Source organism: Heptranchias perlo, chromosome 7 (genome assembly GCF_035084215.1).
Source record: "Heptranchias perlo isolate sHepPer1 chromosome 7, sHepPer1.hap1, whole genome shotgun sequence".
In the NCBI taxonomy this organism is placed as follows: Eukaryota; Metazoa; Chordata; class Chondrichthyes; order Hexanchiformes; family Hexanchidae; genus Heptranchias; species Heptranchias perlo.
In genome coordinates this window covers 8,082,158-8,104,922 of record NC_090331.1, presented here as the reverse complement: position 1 = coordinate 8,104,922, position 22,765 = coordinate 8,082,158, and the positions used below count along the sequence as shown (strand labels likewise).

The following is a 22,765-nucleotide window of genomic DNA, read 5'->3' as shown; positions in this document are numbered from 1 at the left end:
GGGGCAAGGGGGGGTTCAAAATGTAGTTGGACACGAGACTGGGTCAGATACCTACTAGCTGGGTGATCTTTGATGGGCTAAATGGTGTCCCATCATCTTTGGCTGTTTGATATATTCTTATATAGTTAACAAAAAAAGTGAACTAGCCTCTCTCCCTCAATAGGATAGATACAGATCCTCTGGTGGGGGGAATCCAGAAATAAGGAGGACACAATCTTAAAATTAGAGCTAGGTCGTTCAGGGGTGATGTCAGGAAGCATTTTTTCACACAAAGGGTAGTGGAAATCTGGAACTCTCTCCCCCTAAAGGTTGTGGATGATGAGGGTCAATTGAAATCTTCCAAGACTGAGATTGGTAGATTTTTGTTAGGTAAGAGCAGTCAGGGGTCATGGAGCGAAGGCGAGTGAATGATCTAACAGAAAGGCGGAACAGGCTGCAGGAGCTGATTGGCCTCCTCGTGTTTCTATGTTGCTATGTGTTTATGTATCAGAAATGACCACACATATGGGGAAGTGATGCTACCTTTTAAACCACACTATCTTGTTGTACAGAACACGATACTGTTTAATATTCACATTTAAAAGCGTGGCAAGCATTTGCTTTGTACAAAGATCGGGACTCCACAGACAAGAATCCAGAGACAGGCGTCAAAGACAAGAAGCCCCGGACAGACAGAGAGACAGACACTGTATATTTGCTACTCCACAGACGGAGTGTGGCAGACTCAGTCCAAATAGCAAAGGAGACTATTTTTCTACTGTTTAGGACCTCCTAATTACTGATGCCCTTATCCTTTCCTCAGCTTCCAAAATAGACACACATGCCCATTCACACAGATGTACACATTTGTGCACACGCACACTCGCACACACACGCACGTACTTACACACACACGTACGCACACTCGCATGCACGCACACACACACACACTCGCACACACACATGCGCATACATATTTTATATTCTGTAACATCTGCCAGCATTTTATTTTCTGAATGCAGAATAATGTAAAGCAGAATTAGAGAAATGTACAGAACCACATAACATTTAAAGTTCACAGTATTTGAATAAATTAAGAAAAAACACGTTGTAAAATCTTTGAAATCGTCTTTTCTTTCCTTTCAAGATGCTCCTTCACTCTCAAAGTGTCCCATCCTCTCATTTATTTTTTGTTCTTTATTTACACTCCTGCTTTCTGTCCTTTTGAGTCTTCGAACGAGCAGCCTTTTGTGGACCCAGAGATTTCTCTTCAAAATATATATAAGAATTCACATTAAATATGACAAAAATAAAAAATAAATTAAATTAACTGTTTCAGTACAATATAATCTTCAAGTGCCCAGCCAGTCTCTTTAATATTTTTCGTTTGTTCAGTTTTTTTTTTGTAGAAGTCTCATAAGTCTTTTATCTCCTCCCCTTGCTAAATTAAAAAAAATCTCAGTATTTTTGCTGGGTGAAGAGCGGGGCAAGAGACAAACGCTGGCAGGCGCTGGGACCCCGCGGCACGGAGGAGTGCAACCTTTCGAGACCAGAAAGAAAAAGTTTGTTGGAAAGTTGCGTCAAGTTTGCGCCCAGTTCACAATCCCGACGTGATTTTCACCTCCTTCCGACTCACTTCGTCCTCCGAGCAGGAGCTGTTGGAGGTGTAGCCCAGCTCTGTGCTGCGCTGGAGAAAGTTTGTGGTGTGGTTGCTGAAATCGACGCTCTCCGGCTCCGACCTGCTCTCGCCCCCTCCCGCTTTGTCGGAGTACTTTCCGGCTCGCTGCTTCTCCGCCTCCTGCGCCGCCTGTTCCTTGGCTTTCCGACTCCTCTTCCACTTCATCCTTCGGTTCTGGAACCAAATCTTCACCTGGGTAAGATTTGTACAAAAAAAAAACGTCTTATGAGCTGGTGTTTTCTTCTGACATTAAAAAGAAAGACTCGCATTTATAAAGTGCCATTCATGACCTCAGGACTTCCCAAAGTGCTTTACAGCCAATGAAGTACTTTTAAAAGTAGTCACTTGTAATGTAGGAAACAGGGCAGCCAATTTGCGCACAGCAAGCTCCCACAAACAGCAATGTGATGATGACCAGATCATCTGTTTTTTTTAGTGATGTTGGTTGAGGGATAAATATTGGTCCAGGACACCAGGGGAGAACTCCCCCTGCTCTTCTTCAAAATAGTGCCGTGGGATCTTTAACTTCCACCTGAGAGGGCAGACAGGGCCTCGGTTTAACGTCTCATCCGAAAGACGGCACCTCTGACAGTGCAGCACCCCCTCAGTGCTGCACTTTCTCAGTGTAACTGACCCATTAACAGAAGTGCAATCAGTATAAACGAGCTGGAAGGGTGTAGGGGAGCCATCAAGGGCAATTGGAGCGCGCCAAAAACATTTGGGGGAGGTGACATGTACTCGGCAACCCAACCCTTCCGCACCTACCCCTCAATGGTTGCACCATTGTCCATTAGTTCGAACAAGCTCCTTGACTCCTGGGGAAAGTCGAATAAAAGCATGGATTCCAGCAAATGTGGCTAATTGGGAATCCAGATGTGGTTAATTGTATTTCTGATTAGTAAATAAAAAATGAGCAAAAGACACCGTCTATGACCGGCCTGTGATCTCAATCCTCATATTTGTACGGTGTATGCGTGTGAACTTTAACCTTTTGTCCGTTTGTTGGTAAGATGAAAAGCAGAGTGTGCAAGTGTTTTTTGATCATTGTGAGTGCTTTACCTCCCCGCTTACTGAATGTTTGTTGAGTAAATATATACACGCGTGAAGTACAATTACCTTTATTGTGTGTATGGCATCGTCTACTAAAATGAGTGCACGATCAGTGTCGGGCAGGAAAGTGGAGTTGAGGTTGAAGATCAGCCATGATCTTATTGGATGGCGGAGCAGGCTCGCAGGGCCCTATGGCCTACTCCTGCTCCTATTTCTTACGTTCTTAAGTAGCCACACCTGTGGCTAGTCAGCAATTTCTATCGGACAACACGTGGAAAAATCTGACAGTCGTTACTCAAAACATTAATCTATCTTTCTCTATCAGCCACCGAATGACTTGGAGCGGAAGGAAAAATATTTCCTCTGCCCTCCATCTTAGCATTAGCACTGTGGGAAGATTTCCTATGTTCACTGCTTGTTGTAAAGTCTATTCTAAAAAGAACGTGTCAGTGATTTTGCCAGAAATATTGAGTGTTATGTTTATGATTTCAATAATATGGAACAACCAGAGGAAATCTCTCCTCCCCTCATTTCCGGCAGTCTCTGTTTGTATTTAATGGCTAGGGTTGCCACTGTCCAGTTGTGGCCCAGACAGTGTGATTTTTGAGATGGGTGCCTGGAATTTTCTAAAACTAGGTGATTTTCTGTTCCATGCTCACAGCGGTGGTATGTTGTTTTATAAGGGGGTGTTATACTTTGTGAAGCACACTATTATTCCGTTGCTAAAGTGGAGCTGTGTCCCTTTAAGGCCACATGTCCTAGTAGTTGTAGTTGGATTTGGCAAAATGTGGCAACCCAACTTCTCTCTATAAAAGAATTATAAAAGGGTTCGATATAGTAGACGTAGAGAAGATGTTTCCACTTGCAGGGGAGGCCATTCAGGAGAAACTTCTTTACCCAGAGAGTGGTGAGAATGTGTAACTCGCTACCACAAGGAGTGGTTGAGGCGAATAACAGAGATGCATTTGAGGGCAAGCTAGATAGACACATGAGGGAGAAAGGAATAGAAGGATATGCTGACAGGGTGAGATGAAGAGGGGAGGGAGGAGGCTCGTGTGGAGCATAAACACCGGCATGGACCAGTTGGGCCGAATGGCCTCTTTCTGTGCTGTAAATTCTATGTAACTTGAGTCCCTGAAAGGGAGCCCAGGATCCTCCTCCTCACTCCTTCCTTACCTGGGTTTCTGTCAGCATGAGGGACGTGGCCACCTCGAAGCGTTTGGGCCTGGACAGGTACTTGTTCAGCTTGAATTGGTTTTCCAGTTCCAGGAGCTGCTGGCTGGTGAACGCAGTCCGAGGCCGGCGGCATTTTCCCATCAGTCCCGACTGAGGCTGGGCTGGAAAATCAGGAGGGACAAGCAAAGTTATTGATCGAATGAGAAGTACAGTTATTGATCATGCTGGATATAGAAATGAAGCAAGAAAGAACTTACATTTATATAGTGCCTTGCACGACCTCAGGACGTCCCAAAGCACTTTACACCCAATGAAGAACTTTTTTTTTAAAGTTTAGTCACTGTTGTAATATAGAAAACAGCAGCCAATTTGCACACAAGGTCCCACAAACAGCAAATGTAATAATGACCAGACAATCTGTTTTTAGTGATGTTAGTTGAGTGATAAATGTTGGCCAGGACTCCCCTGCTCTTCTTCGAACTAGTGGCCGTGGGATCTTTTACGTCTACCTGAGAGGGCAGACAGGCCCTCGGTTTAGCGTCTCACCCAAAAGACGGCACCCTCTGACAGTGCAGCGCTCCCTCAGTACTGTACTGGGGAGTGGTCAGCCGAGATTAGGTGCTCATGTCTCTGGAGTGGAACTTAAACCCACAACCTTCTGACTCAGAGGCGAGAGTGCTGCCCATTGATCCATGGCTGACACCTGTGACCGAGAAAGTGGGCAGAAAAAGAGCAATGTCAACACCAGCTTAGCTAGGGTCTGTACAGCGTACATCGGACTGTGCACAGTCTGTTGCCAATGATATAATACATCAGGGACAGAAGGGTAACAGTTATGTTACTGGACTAGCAATCCAGGGGCGTGGACTAATAATTTTGGTGGGACACGAGTTCAAATCCCACCTTGATAGTTTGAATTCAATTAAAAAAGACAGTAAAAATGACTATGAAGCTGTCGGGTTGTCATAAAAACCAAACTGGTTCACTAATGTCCTTTAGAGAAGGAAACCTGCCATCCTTACCTGGTCTGACCTGTATGTGACCCAGACCCACACTAATGTGGTTGATTCTTAATCGCCCTCTGAAATGGCAGATATAAAGGAAAGAGAGGAAGACCCAAGGGATTATCACCTACTAATGTCTGGTCAGGTTGGATCCTGTTCAAGGCATATGCTCAGTTGGTAAGCACAATGGCCAGTGAATAGCTGAACCATACAGACCCAAGTTTGGTCAACTAGGTTGATGGTCAGGGCAGTTCAATCAGCCTGCACTATGGAGAGGGGAATAAAAAAAATCAGCCGAGTTTCCCCCTAGATGGCAGGTGTGATGCCACCCACAGTTGAATAGCCAACCAACACTCACTGTAGAACAGCCACTTGGGCGAGCTACCAGAAAGCAGCCTGCATTGGGAGAACTGTACCTTTTGCGCGAGTCACTGCCTTCAAGGAGAGGAGAAAGAAAATTAGAGGGAAAATATTGACTTGGTGTAAATTTGGGGAGAGGTTTATAAATAAAAGATTAGGTTTTATGGTGCCTGGCAAGGTTTGGCTGTGGAAAAGCTGAAGCCCATGTTAAGGGCTCATTTCTAATTGCTGGTGCACTTAGAATATTTGTCCTACGAAAGTCACAAGAGAAGTTGGATGAAAAAGGCTCCTTGGCCCATTTGGTCTCATCGTTCCAGGATACCAGCCCTGCCAACTCCCGTTACAGCTGGATCTTAAATGAATTCAGCCTCCTGTCCTCAGCAGTCATCCAGGCAACACGTTTCAACTGTTAAGCATGCTCCATGTAAATAATTACAGAGAATGTCATAGAATGTACAGCACAGAAACAGGCCATTCGGCCCAACTTGTCTATGCCGGTGTTTATGCTTCACACGAGTCTCCTCCCACCCTACTTCATCTAACCCTATCAGCATATCCTTCTAATCCTTTCTCCCTCATGTACTTATCTAGCTTCCACTTAAATGCATCTATGCTATTTGCCTCAACTACTCCTTGTGGTAGTGAGTTCCACATTCTAACCACTCTCTAGGTAAAGTAGTTTCTCCTGAATTCCCGATTGGATTTATTAGTGACTATCTTATATTTATGGCCATTAGTTTTGGACTCACCCACAAGTGGAAACATCTCCTCTACATCTATTTTGGACAGTTACATGGGGAAGATGGGTATCGAGGGATATGGGCCAAGTGCAGGCAATTGGGACTAGCTTAGTGGTATAAACTGGGCGACATGGACATGTTGGGCCGAAGGGCCTGTTTCCATGTTGTAACTTCTATGATTCTATGATTCTATGATTCTATCTACCCTATCGAACCCCTTCATAATTTTAAAGACCTCTATTCAGGTCACCCCTCAGCTTGATTCCTGGGATGGGAGGATTGTCTTATGAGGAGAGATTGAGTAGAATGGGCCTATACTCTCTTTAGAAGAATGAGAAGTGATTTCATTGAAATACAAGATTCTGAGGGGGCTTGACAGGGTAGATGCTGAGAGGTTGTTTCCCCGGCTGGAGAGTCTAGGACTAGGGGGCATAGTCTCAGGATAAGGGGTCGGCTATTTAAAACTGAGATGAGGAGGAATTTCTTCACTCAGAGGGTTGTGAATCTTTGGAATTCTCTACCCCAGAGGGCTGTGGATGCTGAGTCATTGAGTATATTCAAGGCTGAGATCGATAGATTTTTGAACTCTAGGGGAATCAAGGGATATGGGGATCGGGCGAGAAAGTGGAGTAGAGGTCGAGGATCAGCCATGATCTTATTGAATGGCGGAGCAGGCTCGAGGGGCCGTATGGCCTACTCCTGCTCCTATTTCTTATGTTCTTATGTTAAGCCTTCTATTTTCTAGAGAAAAGAGCCCCAGCCTGTTCAATCCTTCCTGATAGTTATAATTCAGTAAAATAAGTACGCCCTTTAACCATGGATTATATTTTTGTACATGAAGGCCCACTAAGACTTGCTGCCGGGAAACACCCATGGCTCTGGCTTGTTAAGTCACACTCACAAGTGTCACCGTAGCAGGTCTTACCTGATCACAAGGTCATACAGACTTACTTAATAGCGATCTTCGGTCTATCTTAGAGAAAGAGGGAGAGAGAGAGATGGAATGGGAGGATGCGGGGAAGGGGTCTGAGACAAACAGAGGGATGCAAATAAAGAGAAAGCACATGAATGCTGCAGGGAAAGAAAAAGAGGGAGATGGAAAAGGTCAAACTGAACGGGACACGAGGGGTCACTTTGCTCTGCCCTTGTCTGGCGCTAAAGGGACTGGTAAAGACCCCAAAATGGGGCCTTACCACCCCGTTAAAACCGCCGATATTTTTAAAAGGGGTCTACCGCCAGGTGTGCAAAGCACCCGCCTGTTTCAGGCGATAGGCCCCTTTTAATATGGAAATCGGGGCCCTGTGAACATAACTAGGAACAGGAGTGGGGCCCACAGAAATAATCTGAGCCACTGCCGTCCCCGGGACTCCCCACACCCTCCGCGATCGCAACCCCCCACCCCTCTCCTCCCCGCCCCCTCAACTTGTCTTGCTGGTGGCTGCCCCGGCCCAATCTTGAGGCCTCCATCCAGCGAGGTATACCGGAGAACGCCTGTTTGGCTCCCTGTAGCTCACCTGCCAGATTTAAATGAGGCCAGGGGCCTCAAAATGGATCCCAGAGAGCGGGGGGAACAGAAAGGATGAGAGCGTGGGAGACCAGCAGAGAGGTATCTACAGGAAGAGAAGCATTTTTTAAAAAGGAAAATTGGCTCATTAGCAACAATATAGGGATCACCCAGTTAAATGGATATTACTCATCTGAGCACTAGGTGGTGCTATGTGTACACACTGGGTGCTTGGTCCAAATCTAGCATAGGCGGATGGATGAAAGGTTCCTCTATATCTTTCTCTCTCTCTCTCTCTCTCTGCTGCCTCTAAGGCTCTTAAAGGAACCAGATGCTGCTGGGCATGGAGAAACACCACAGTAATTTCTGTGCACTTCGATGTAACACCACAAACCAGCACAAATTGGGTGTTTAGTGGTCGTGAGTCTGAGGGGACTTTCACCACCACCTTCTCAAGGGCAATTAGGGATGGGCAATAAATGCCGGCCTCGCCAGCGACGCCCACGTCCCATGAACGAATTTTAAAAAAAGGTACAAAATTATAACCTGTGGTTAGTGTTGGGCCCAGCTGGTTTAGGACAGATGTCGGGACATACAGTGTGGGACGAAGAAATTACACAAAACTGTGCCTCAGAGAGAGAATAAAAAGAAAGAAAGACCTTGCATTTATATAGCGCCTTTCATGACGTCAGGACGTCCCAAAGTGTTTTACAGCCAATGACCTACTTTTGAAGTGTAGTCATTGTTGTAATGTAGGAAACGCGGCAGCAAATTCGCGCACAGCAAGATCCCACAAACAGCAATGTGATAATGCCCAGATCATCTGTTTTAGTGATGGTGGTTGAGGGATCAATATTGTCCAGGACATTGGAATAGTGGCCGTGGGATCTTTCACGTCCACCAGAGAGGGCAGACGGGGCCTCGGTTTAACGTCTCATCTGAAAGACGGCAACTCCGACAGTGCAGCACTCCCTCAGTACTGCACAGGAGTGTCAGCCTGGATTACATGCTCAAGTCTCTGAAACAATTTTATCTCAGTTTTAGCTTCGTATTGGCTCCATCAATTCTGTCATAGTACAGACGAAGTTAAAAACCAGCTTCACCCACAGAGTTTGTGTCCCTGCGTAACTCCATAAAATGTTCCAACGATTGTTTAGTTGGTCACTGAGCAGTTTGCATGAGGGCGGAGCTAAGTCACTCAATTGAAATACAAACATGTCAACAACAACATGCATTTATATAGTGCCTTTAATATCCCTTCGCAGAGGGGTAAGCACAAATGGACTCTGAGCAAAGAAGGAAAAATTAGGAAGACTGACCAAAAGCTTGGTGAAAGAGGTGGGGTTTTAAGGAGGGTCCAAAAGGAGAAGAGGGATGTGGAGAGGAGCAGCATGGGGTCTAGGCACTGAGAGCATGGCTGCCAATGGTGGGGCGAAGAGAGCAGGTGATGCACAAGACATTGTGTCATTTGTTCCAATAGGTGTCTCGTTGGCAGCTGTTCGAATCTAATAGACAATTTGTTTTTTAATAATTGCTTCACTCCGGTTACTATTTTCAGGGATATTTATTAGCTGGCACTTTGCAAAATCGATGAGATTGATTTGTAGCCTCTAAAGAAACTAGGATTAAACCAGACAACTTGAACAGTTTGTGAGGAAAGGATTAAAAACACGACCATGTAAAAAAAAATAATCCTAGTCATAGTTTAGCACTGGAATTATTTATTGTTTTCTACTCTACGAGGTGCTAGTGTAGTTTAACAACATCTGTTAATATAGGTCTCATCTACCTGTTCGAGTGGACATAAAAGATCCCATGGCACTATTCAAAGACCAGCAGAGGAGTTGTCCTCGGTATCCTAGCCAATATTTATCCAATCAACACCACCAAAAACAGCTCAGCAGGTCATTTACCTCATTGCTGTTTGTGGGATCTTGCTGTGCACAAATTGGCTGCCATATTTCCCTAAATTACAACAGTGACAACACTTCAATAGTACTTCATTTGCCGAGATGCGCGTTGGGACGTCCTGTGGATGTGAAAGGCACTATATAAATGCAACTTCTTTCTTTCCAACCATGAAGTTACGGAAGTAGAAGTAAGGGGTTCTTTGTGATGGAGAGGATATGAGGTCAGAAGCTCAGCTCGGGATCAAATGGAATGCCGGGGTTGTGAACAGTCTGGATCAACCTGGGTCAGTGGCTGGGGAGCGGGATGGAATCAGTGGCGAGGATACAGAGTTTGTGGTGGGGACTGATGGCAATGGCTTCAGTCTTGCCAGTGTTTAACTTGCTTATTTACTTGTTTCATGAATTTGTGTTGGTATTTAAAGCCTAAAATAAGTTCCAGGATCAGTGTTACTCTGCACCTCTTGACGGAGCATCCACTGAAGGCACGGGATAGAACCTGCAGCTGAAGTTATCTTAAAGAAGGTTTTATGTTCATTATCCCAGATGCACGATGAATTTTACCTGGATATGAGGGGAAGTGAAAATACTTTTGAAGACATAGGAAGTGAGGGATCACCTAAAAGAATAGCCTGAAACCAAAAATATCTAAAGGGTAAAAGAACCCAGAAACATAACCAGCCGGTCGAATGAAGAAGTCCACCACCTACATGTGTGGTACCCTTATCGTGTAGCCATGGATCAGGGGGTAGCACTCTCCCCCCTCTGAGTCAGAAGATCATGGATTCAAGCCCCCACTCCAGAGACTTGAACACATAATCCAGACTGACACTCTCAGCACCAAGCTTTCGGAGGCTTTCTCCTTCGTCAGGTGAGTCACCTGACACTCACCTGACGAAGGAGAAAGCCTCCGAAAGCTTGTGATTTTCAAATAAAACTGTTGGACTATAACCTGGTGTTGTAAGATTCCTTACAACATCATCAGAAGCAGATTATCTGGTCATTATCACATTGCTGTTTGTGGGATCTTGCTGTGCGCAAATTGGCTGCTACGTTTCCTACATTACAACAGTGACTACACTTCAAAAGTACTTCACTGGCTGTAAAGCACTTTGGGACGTCCTGAGGTCGTGAAAGGTGCTGTATAAATGCAAGCTCTTTCTTTTTCTATCTTATCATTTCCCAGTCCTGCGGAAATTCGGGCAGTATTTTTAAGAAAATCTAGATTACTCTGTATCACAGAGATTAGACAGTCATTGTGTACCATATAGATTATACAGTCTGTATAAAGTAGACACAGCAGACAATCACTGTATATTATTAGTCACTGGTTAAAACAGGGAGCACCCACTGTCTACAGTCTCCAACGGTTATGTCGGGAGTGTTAGTGTTAACACAGTTTTCCAGCCAAGTGAGCTGGACAGTAAAACTCTAATGGGTTACTTTATACTGTAGTTTACTATGCCAATTGCATTTAGAGTATTTTTACATTGCACTGACAACCTTAGTTGTTGTAAAGGGCACTCTCGCTCTGGGGTCTGAATAACAGTCGCAACTATAAGTAGTCAAGTCGCACCTTAATAAGGTGCAAAGGGCTGATTGAGCAGCTGCTGGGAGACCTGAGTTTGCCCAAAATAACCGGAGCTTTTAAATCGGTATAAATGGTGCCTTGTAATTGACACCAATGGGAACGGCAAATAGCTACCACTAATTAGCTGGTGTAAGCATTTGCCTGCAATAACTGTGGGCGGTATAAATGGTGGAGACTGTATCAGAGATTACAATCAGTATATATTAGAGATTTCATAGTGACTGTACCACAGATTAGACAGTCACTATTATATAGAGATTAGACAGTCACTATTATATGGAGATTAGACAGTCACTATTATATGGAGATTAGACAGTCACTATTATATGGAGATTAGACAGTCACTATTATATGGAGATTAGACAGTCACTATTATATGGAGATTAGACAGTCACTATTATATAGAGATTAGATAGTCACTATTATATGGAGATTAGACAGTCACTATTATATGGAGATTAGACAGTCACTATTATATGGAGATTAGACAGTCACCATTATATGGAGATTAGACAGTCACTATTATATGGAGATTAGACAGTCACTATTATATGGAGATTAGACAGTCACTATTATATGGAGATTAGACAGTCACTATTATATGGAGATTAGATAGTCACTATTATATGGAGATTAGACAGTCACTATTATATGGAGATTAGATAGTCACTATTATATGGAGATTAGACAGTCACTATTATATGGAGATTAGATAGTCACCATTATATGGAGATTAGATAGTCACTATTATATAGAGATTAGACAGTCACTATTATATGGAGATTAGACAGTCACTATTATATGGAGATTAGATAGTCACTATTATATGGAGATTAGACAGTCACTATTATATAGAGATTAGACAGTCACTATTATATAGAGATTAGATAGTCACTATTATATGGAGATTAGACAGTCACTATTATATGGAGATTAGACAGTCACTATTATATAGAGATTAGACAGTCACTATTATATGGAGATTAGATAGTCACTATTATATGGAGATTAGACAGTCACTATTATATAGAGATTAGACAGTCACTATTATATGGAGATTAGACAGTCACTATTATATGGAGATTAGATAGTCACTATTATATGGAGATTAGACAGTCACTATTATATAGAGATTAGACAGTCACTATTATATGGAGATTAGACAGTCACTATTATATAGAGATTAGATAGTCACTATTATATGGAGATTAGACAGTCACTATTATATGGAGATTAGACAGTCACTATTATATGGAGATTAGACAGTCACCATTATATGGAGATTAGACAGTCACTATTATATGGAGATTAGACAGTCACTATTATATGGAGATTAGACAGTCACTATTATATGGAGATTAGACAGTCACTATTATATGGAGATTAGATAGTCACTATTATATGGAGATTAGACAGTCACTATTATATGGAGATTAGATAGTCACTATTATATGGAGATTAGACAGTCACTATTATATGGAGATTAGATAGTCACCATTATATGGAGATTAGATAGTCACTATTATATAGAGATTAGACAGTCACTATTATATGGAGATTAGACAGTCACTATTATATGGAGATTAGATAGTCACTATTATATGGAGATTAGACAGTCACTATTATATAGAGATTAGACAGTCACTATTATATAGAGATTAGATAGTCACTATTATATGGAGATTAGACAGTCACTATTATATGGAGATTAGACAGTCACTATTATATAGAGATTAGACAGTCACTATTATATGGAGATTAGATAGTCACTATTATATGGAGATTAGACAGTCACTATTATATAGAGATTAGACAGTCACTATTATATGGAGATTAGACAGTCACTATTATATGGAGATTAGATAGTCACTATTATATGGAGATTAGACAGTCACTATTATATAGAGATTAGACAGTCACTATTATATGGAGATTAGACAGTCACTATTATATGGAGATTAGACAGTCACTATTATATGGAGATTAGACAGTCACTATTATATGGAGATTAGACAGTCACTATTATATGGAGATTAGACAGTCACTATTATATAGAGATTAGACAGTCACTATTATATAGAGATTAGACAGTCACTATTATATGGAGATTAGATAGTCACTATTATATGGAGATTAGACAGTCACTATTATATGGAGATTAGACAGTCACTATTATATAGAGATTAGATAGTCACTATTATATAGAGATTAGACAGTCACTATTATATAGAGATTAGATAATCACAATGATACAGAGATGACAGTCACTGTATATTATGGAGAGTACACAGTCTCTATGTAAGCATTACACTGTCCCTTTTTAAGCATTACAAGGTCACATTTTACAATGATCAATCATATTAAAATGAATGGTCACAGAGATGTTTTATAGAATCCAGATTCAGCTTTTGAAAACATGGAAGGATGTAAAGGCATTTAGCCCAAAGGTCCTCTCCCTCCACTCCCCGTGTACAACACCCTCTATCATAGATTCCACATAAATTATTTCATCCCTTGAACACAAGGTCTACAAACCTTCTTGCCCTGCCCACCTCAGGATAAATCAAACAGCACTCTGTCATTGCATCCAACATTACTCATCCCTGGCCAATAGAAAGAGACCGTGCACATGCAAGGGACAAATTGAGCTTGATCTCCAGGCCCTCAAAATAACCAGGCTCGAGGGCCAGCAACTGCCAAATGTCAACACACTCAATACTTAGAAAAACAACAACAACTTGCATTTATATAACTCCTTTAAAGGAGTAAAACATCCCAAGGCGCTTCGCTGGAGCGCAATCAGATAAAAATTGACACCAAGTCATAAAAGCAGATATTAGGACAGGTGACCAAATGCTTGGTCAAAGCGGTAGGTTTTAAGGAGCGTCTTAAAGGAGGAGAGAGAGGCGGGGAGGTTTAGGGAGGGAATTCCAGAGCTTCGGGCCCAGGCAGCTGAAGGCACGACCGCCAATGGTGGAGCGATTAAAATCGGGGATGCGCAAGAGGCCAGAATTGGAGGAGTGCCAGTGGGTTGTAGGGCTGGAGGAGGTTACAGAGATAGGGAGGGGGCGAGGCCATGGAGGGATTTAGAAAACAAGAATGAGAATTTTAAAATTTCATACCCACCTGTCTATTGACCGTTTGTACAAAGATGCTACCTATCTTCTCAGAGCATGTCTTTGCCTCGTAATACGTTGACCAGGCTACATTCCTAATGTTACTGGCTTTTGCTAAATCCATATCTGTATATCATGGACTTGTTAGTTTAGAACATTTGTTAATGTCTTGCCCTGCAGATATTGGGACTAAAGTTAGTATGCAGGTGCAGCAGGTGATCAAGAAGGCCAATGGAATGTTGGCTTTTATTGCTAGGGGGATAGAATATAAAAACAGGGAGGTATTGCTGCAGTTATATAAGGTATTGGTGAGACCGCACCTGGAATACTGCATATGGTTTTGGTGCCCATACTTAAGAAAAGACATACTTGCTCTCGAGGCAGTACAAAGAAGGTTCACTCGGTTAATCCCGGGGATGAGGGGGTGGACATATGAGGAGAGGTTGAGTAGATTGGGACTCTACTCATTGGAGTTCAGAAGAATGAGAGGCGATCTTATTGAAACATATAAGATTGTGAAGGGGCTTGATCGGGTGGATGCGGTAAGGATGTTCCCAAGGATGGGTGAAACTAGAACTAGGGGGCATAATCTTAGAATAAGGGGCTGCTCTTTCGAAACTGAGATGAGGAGAAACTTCTTCACTCAGAGGGTCGTAGGTTTGTGGAATTTGCTGCCCCAGGAAGCTGTGGAAGCTACATCATTAAATAAATTTAAAGCAGAAATCGACAGTTTCCTAGAAGTAAAGGGAATTAGGGGTTACGGGGAGAGGGCAAGAAATTGGACATGAATTTAGATTTGAGGTTAGGATCAGATCAGCCATGATCTTATTGAATGGCGGAGCAGGCTCGAGGGGCCAATTGGCCTACTCCTGCTCCTATTTCTTATGTTCTTATGTAAATCCACTTCCAGTACTGCCACTTGACTTCAAGTCTGAATTACATTAGCCTCTCCTTCCCCTGTTTATATTGCAGAACAGCTTCATCTTGAAATGGCTCCACAATTTGTTGGAGCTCCCGGTACTCTGGACTCCAAACCAATTCCAGGGCAGACTTCAGAGCAACACAAGAAAAGGCCACTTACATCTTTAAGCCTGCTCCTTCCACACTCCATGCGTGATGGACTCAGTCATAGATTCTTCCTCCTCCCCCTTCCCCCCCGCCAACCCCTCACTCGCCCAAGGCCCAAGTCTCTTCCTAACCCCCATGTGAATCTATTAATATCTCTATAGCCCTCATCCCTTTCTTGACAGGTACTGATTCAGCTCCTGGAGTTTGTTCCACGTGCCCACTTTTCTGTGGATGAAAACATCTTCTGATCTTATGTATCTTTGGAATTCTCTACCCCAGAGGGCTGTGTTGTTGAGTATATTCAAGACTGAGATAGATAGATTTTTCAACTCTAAGGGAATCAGGGGATATGGGGGTAGGGTGGGAAAGTGGAGTTGAGGTAAAAGATCAGCCATGATCTTATTGAATGGTGGAGCAGGCTCGAGGGGTCGTATAGCTTACTCCTGCTCCTATTTCTTATGTTCTTATGTTTGCTCAAAGTTTGTGAATTTTGGAATTGCGTCCTTGAGCTCTGTTTGTGTTAAATAACCTACTTGCCTCTAATCTATCTATACCTTTCATTATTCTAATATGTACATTCAGAGCACTGAGGGAGAGCTGTTATCAGAGGCGCTATTCTTCAGATGTAGCACTAAAATGAAGACCCGTCTGCTTGTCCCCGATGATTCAGGCCTTCATTAAAGATTCCCCCAGCATTATTTGAGAAAGAGCAGGGAGGTCTCCCTGTGTCTTGGCCAACATTTCTCCCTCAACCAACATCACCACAAAGCGATTGATCAAACTACAGTATATAGGATCTACCGGTGTACAAAATTGCCTGCATAACATCGACTGCAGTTCAATGTAATTCATTAAGTATGAAATGCTTTAGGACATTTCTGAGAGATGTGATGAGGTGCTACATAAACGCAAGTTCTTTTTTTTCCCTGGCAGCAACTGTGCAAGTGCAAACTTGCAGACGTACGGTTGATTAAAAGCTATGATTGCAATGTCATTTTCTGGCTGTTGCTCCTCCCCAGGGTCAAGGGATTGGAAAGAAAGAAAGAACTTGCATTTCTATAACACCTTTCATGAACTCAGGATGTTCCAAATCACTTTACAGCCGATGACGTACCTTTTCAAGTGTAGTCACTGTTGCAATGTAGGAAACGCAGCAGCCAATTTGCGCACAGCAAGAGCCCACAAACAGCAATGAGGTAACGACCAGATAATCTGTTCTAGTGATGTTGGTTGAGCAATAAATATTGGCTAGGGCAGGGGATCTTTTACATCTATCTGAGACGACAGACGGTGCCTCGGTTTAACGTCTCATCTGAAAGACGGCACCTCCAACAGTGTAGTATTCCCTCAATACTGCACTGGGAGTGTCAACCTATATGTTTCTGGAATGAGGGCTTGAATCCCACAACCTTCTGACTCAGAGGTGAGAGTGCTGTCCGCTGAGCCACGGCTAACATCCATTGCCTGTACTGATCAAGGAAGATCAACAATATGAACTGCTGGCCTGTAGAGGCAGGCTCAACCAACTGGTATCAACACAAGACATGTTGGCACTGCCAAAGATGCCCATTTAATTTGTGGACAGTGGCATTGCAGCTCCCCGAACTGACCATCTGCTGAGGTCGTTCTCAGCTCCTCTAAAGACAACAATGACTTACATTTATATAACACCTTTAATGTATTGAAATGTCCCAAGGCGCTTCACAGGAGTGATTACCAAACAAAATTTGACACCGAGCCACATAAGGAGATATTAGGACAGGTGACCGAAAGTGTGGTCAAAGAGGTAGATTTTAAGAAGCATCTTAAAGGAGGAGAGAGTGGCGGAGAGGAATAGGGAGGGAATTCCAGAGTTTAGGGCCCAGGCAGATGAAGGCACGGCCGCCAATGGTGGAGCGATTAAAATCGCTGATGTGCAAGAGGCCAGAATTGGAGGAGCGCGGAGATCTCGGAGGGTTGTAGGTTAAATTGTGCTCCTGCTAGTGGCAATATAAAGGGGGCAACAATGAGAAAAAGATTGGCCGCTATGCCAAGCTTGCTCCAGTAGATCATAGAATCATAGAAAATTTACAGCTCAGAAGGAGGCCATTCGGCCCTTCGTGTCCGCGTGGGCTGAGAAACGAGCCACCCAGCCTAATTCCGCTTTCCCGCATTTGGTCCATAGCCCTGCAGGTTACAGCTCTTCAGGTGCACATCCAGGTATTTTTTTAAATGAGTTGAGGGTTTCTGCCTCTACCACCCTCTCAGGCAGTGAGTTCCAGACCCCCACCACCCTCTGGGTGAAAACATTTTTCCTCATTTCCGCTCTAATCCTTCTAATCACTTTAAATCTATGCCCCCTAGTTATTGACCTCTCTGCTAAGGGAAATAGGTCCTTCCTATCCACTCTTTCTAGGCCCCTCATAATTTTGTACACCTCAATTAAATCACCCCTTAGCCTCCTCTGTTCCAAGGAAAACAACCCCAGCCTCTCCAATCTGTTATCATAGCTAAAATTCTCCAGTCCTGGCAACATCCTCGTAAATCTCATCTGTACCCTCTCTAGTGCAATTACATCCTTCTTGTAATGTGGTGACCAGAACTTTACGCAGTACTCAAGCTGTGGCCTAACCAATGTTTTATACAGTTCCAGCATAACATCCCTGCTTTTATATTCTATGCCTCAGCTAATAAAGGAAAGTATTCCATATGCCTTCTTAACCACCTCATCTACCTGTCCTCCTACCTTCAGGGATCTGTGGACATGCACTCCAAGGTCCCTCCCTTCCTCTACACCTCTCAGTATCCTCCCATTTACTGTGTATTGTTTGCTCTCCCCAAATGCATTACCTCACACTTCTCCGGATTGAACTCCATTTGCCACTTTTCTGCCCATCTGACCAGTCCATTGATATCTTCCTGCAGTCCACAGCTTTCCTCCTCACTATCAACTACACAGCCTATCTTTGTGTCATCCGCAAATTTCTTAATCATGCCCCCAACGTTTAAGTCCAAATCGTTAACGTATACCACAAAAAGCAAAGGTCCTAGTACCGAGCCCTGCAGCACCCCACTGGAAACAGCCTTCCAGTCGCAAAAACACCCGTCGACCATTACCCTTTGCTTCCTGCCACTGAGCCAATTTTGGATCCAATTTGCCACATTCCCTTCGATCCCATGGGCCTTTACTTTTTTGACCAGTCTACCATGTGGGACCTTGTCAAAAGCCTTGCTAAAATCCATGTAGACTACATCAATTATGCTACCCTCATCGATTCTCCTTGTCACCTCCTCAAAAAATTCAATCAAGTTAGTCAAACACGACCTCCCCTTAACAAATCCATGCTGACTGTCCTTGATTAGTCCGTGCCTTTCTAGGTGACAGTTTATCCTGTCCCTCAGAATTGATTCCAATAATTTGCCCACCACCGAGGTTAGGCTGACTGGCTTGTAATTACTTGGTCTATCCCTTTCTCCCTTTTTAAACAACGGTACAATGTTAGCAGTCCTCCAATCCTCTGGCACTACGCCTGTATCCAATGAAGTTTGGAAAATGATTGTTAAAGCCTCCGCTATTTCCTCCCTGGCTTCTTTTAACAGCCTGGGATACATTTCATCCGGCTCTGGTGATTTATCCACTTTCAAAGATGTAATCCCTTAATACTTCCTCCCTCACTATGTTTATCCCATCCAATATTTCACACTCCTCCTCCTTAACTACAAGCCCTGCATCATCCCTCTCCTTTGTGAAGACAGATGTAAAGTATTCATTAAGAACCGTACCCACATCTTCCACCTCCACACATAGGTTACCTTTTTGGTCTCTAATAGGCCCTATTCTTTCCTTAGTTATCCTCTTGCTCTTAATGCATTTACAAAACACTTTTGGGTTTTCTTTGATTTTACCTGCTAATATTTTTTCATGCCCTCTTTTTGCTTTCCTGATTTCCTTTTTAACTTCACCCTGCACTTTGTATACTCCTCTAAGCTTTCCGTGGTATTGAGTCTATTATAGGTTTTCTTTTTCTGTCTTACCTTACCCTGAATGCTTCTTGACATCTAGGGGGCTCTAGATTTGGCTGCCCCTCCCTTTTTCTTTGTGGGACATGTTTACCCTGAACCCCTTGAATCACCCCTTTGAATGTCGCCCACTGCTCTGACACTGATTTACCTTCAAGTAGCTGTTTCCAGTTTACTTCTGCTAAATCACTTCTCAGTTTAGTAAAATTGGCCTTTCCCCAATTGAAAACTTCAACTCCTGCTCTGTCTTTGTCCTTTTCCATAACTATGCTAAAACTAACTGTATTATGATCACTACCACCAAAATGCTCTCCCACTGCTACTTCTTCCACCTGCCCCTCTTTCCTGCCTCTAGATTTCCTGCCTCTCTTGCATCACAAGCCTTTTCATCCAGTTCCTTCTAAATTTTACTTTAGTTTTCATTAAAGCTGAGATCAAAAGAAATTTGTAGCCCCAGACATGATGACTGGGCCAAGTGATTTGTTGCAGCAGCTGATATATTATAGCTCAGATCCACTCGGCAACCATTGTCTCTGAAACTTTTTTTTTAATGCTAAATTTCAGGACCCAAGCCAGAAAGCCCCGCTACGCACAGTGACCACGGACGTTTGTTGGCATGTGTCAGATCACCCGCTCCAACATTAACCAGTTGATTTTGCTGTCATCTTACTGAGTGCATCATCGCGTTGCAGATTACAACACTCTCCTGCTGCTTCCAAACCTAATAAAGTGTCATAGGAACAGGAGTAGGGCCATTCGGCCCCTTCAGCCAATATCATGCAAGATTTTGATTACTAGCCCATGACACAGAGGAGATGGGATATTTCCATGGGTTGAACATTGGGTCAGCCAGAGTGCAATTTGTGCATCAACATAACAACATTTTTGTATCACATCAATGCACAAAGTGCATTGCAAACCCTACCACTTAAAACGTTCGTCTTTAAAACAGGCAGTTACTTATATCGGCCAAAAAGTCATAACCATTATCCATTTGCATTATTGTCAATTTCTAAGTTGCCAGTTATAGCGTCTTAAGTGGTCCTTTTTTTCAGGCAGAAACAGCTGTGTTTACTCACGTTTTACTACGTTCAAGGCTTCTTTACCCAGAGTGTGGTAAGAATGTGGAACTCGCTACCACATGGAATAGTTGCGGTGAATAGCATAGTTGCATTAAAGGGGCAGCAAGATTAGTACATGAGGGAGAAAGGAATAGAAGGACATGCTGATAGGGTTAGATGAAGAAGGGAGGGAGGAGGCTCGTGTGGGACATAAACACCGGCATGGACCATGGACCTGTTTCTGTGCTGTAAATTGTATGTAATTCTATATTAAAGGTGCTATATAAATGCAAGTTGCTGTTGTTGTTTGCTGAATGTAATAGAGTAAAGGGGCCTTATTGAGGCAGACTTCAATTCCATTATTACCAATAATTACACATATACAATGATAACTATTACTAATAATAATTACACATGTGTTTAGGGTCACACTTACGATACAAGGTACCACCGCCTCACAGGTTTCGAGCTCGAGGAGATTGGCTGGCTAAGCCTTGTCGAATTCTGGAGTATCTATTCCGACCACCCCTCTTTCTATCCCTTTCTTTCACTCTGTGCTACGTGAGAATCCACATGCTTCAAAGTATTACCTCATCCAATTAGCTGCAGTAACTTCAGTTTGAACAAGAACAACTCCCCGTATCCTGATTCACTTCCCTGATCTTCACCCCTCTGCCCTCCACCCTGTCAGAGACCTTCCCTTTTGTTCTTTCCTCCCCTCCCTCCACGCCCACCCCCGCTCAACCCTTCCCTGACTCCGTATTTGCTTAAAAACTGTTTAATCTTCAACTTCTTCCAGTTCTGATGAAAGGTCATCGACCTGAAACGTTAACTCTGTTTCTTTCTCCACAAATGCTTCCTGACCTGCTGAGTGTTTCCAGCATTTTCTGTTTTTATTTCATATAGGAGGAGCCCTGATTATGTTGAAAACAGTTTTAGTTTGAAGGCAGACACGGAATAGCCCCACCAGGACCCTCCATCCCTCCCTTCATTGATATAAAAACAGAGAATGCTAGAAAAGCTCAGCGAGTCAGGCAGCATCTGTGGAGAAAAAAACAGAGTTAACGTTTCAGGCCAAAGACCTTTCGTCAGAACTGGAAGATGTTAATAGTTTTAATGCAAGTACAGAGTTAGGGACGGGGGGAAGGGGAGGGGAGGGGAGGAAAGAACAAAAAGGAAGGTCTGTGATAGGGTGGAGGGCAGGAGTGATCAAATGACAAAGGGGATGATGGTGCAAGGCAGGGAAGGTGGGAATGGGACAAGTTAAGAAACAAAAGATGGGTCTAGAGGAGCTGTAAATGGTAACAGGAGAACCATTACCAACACCTGCTGTCTGAGAAAATGGGAGCAGTGGTTATGATCTGAAGTTATTGAAATCAATGTTGAGTCCGGAAGGTTGTAAAGTGCCTAATCAAAAGATGAGGTGCTGTTCCTCGAGCTTCCGTTGAGCTTCAATGGAGCAGTGTAAGAGGCCGAAGACAGAAAGGTCCGAGTGGGAGTGGGAAGGGGAATTAAAATGGCAAGCGACCGGGAGCTCAGGGTCATGCTCCCTTCATTGACCTTGGCCTGGGGGAGCCATCACTCCCCATATCAGTGTGACATCCCTTACCCACTGCATTCCACAGGACTGAAACCCAAACTACTGCACGCTCCTGTTAAACGGATATATATATCTGAATTAGACCCCCTCGGCAACACTCCCGGATTTTTCTACAAGGGTTTTGATAGCGAAAATAAGGAGAAACTGTTTCCACTGGCAGAAGGGTCGGTAACCAGAGGACACAGATTGAAGATAATTGGCAAAAGAACCAAAGGAGAGATAAGGAGAATTTTTTTTTACGCAGCGAGTTGTTATGATCTGGAATGCGCTGCCTGAAAGGGCGGTGGAAGCAGATTCAATTGTGACTTTCAAAAGGGAATTGGATAAATACTTGTAAAGGGGAAAAAACTGGGGAAAGAGCAGGGGGTTGGGACTAATTGGATAGCTCTTTCAAAGAGCCGGCCCCGACATGATGGGCCGAATGGCCTCCGTCCGTGCAGCGTGATTCTCAACGTAGGATTTCACTGTCGATTTCTTCCCTCTTGGATTCCGGGACGCTAAAGGATTGTACCTGACGCTCAGATCCCAGCCTCTCCCCACACACCAATTCTGACACGCTGACTGCCCTCGATGGTGTTCAAAGTGCAAACGAGTTACATGCAGATAACACGCGGGGTGATAACATTTTATCATTTTTTAAAAAATGTGTTTCAAAGTAAATATTGCTTGACAGATGAACAGAACGAAGCCCTCAATTGTTGCAAGAGAGAGAGAGGGGAGAACCTTTCACTCGCTTTCACCACCCCGCCCCCTCTCCTCCCGGGGGCAGCAATGTTAAGAAAACTTGTACCAGAAAGTGTTTGCTCTGCCGGGAGAATTGTGATGAAAATTGATGGTACAATGACTTTCGAAAATCCCCTGGCGTGTATTACCCCCGCACCTGTCAGAAACAAGTTATTGTCCAGTTTTAAAACACGAACAGTTTTATTTTT

At 43.4% G+C, this 22,765-nt stretch overlaps 1 protein-coding gene across 1 annotated transcript in view; it reads right to left on the bottom strand.

Moving 5' to 3' along the window:
* Nucleotides 1–578: 578 nt before the first annotated feature.
* Nucleotides 579–22,765, bottom strand: part of mnx2b (motor neuron and pancreas homeobox 2b) — a 41,570-nt gene continuing 19,383 nt past the window's right edge. Inside the window, exons 2-3 of the mRNA XM_067986751.1 lie at nucleotides 3,884–4,044; nucleotides 579–1,849 (exon numbers count right to left, since the gene is read on the bottom strand). Of these exons, the coding sequence (XP_067842852.1) occupies nucleotides 1,577–1,849; nucleotides 3,884–4,044 (434 nt within the window). The 3' untranslated portion in view covers nucleotides 579–1,576. The remainder of the gene's footprint in view (nucleotides 1,850–3,883; nucleotides 4,045–22,765) is intronic.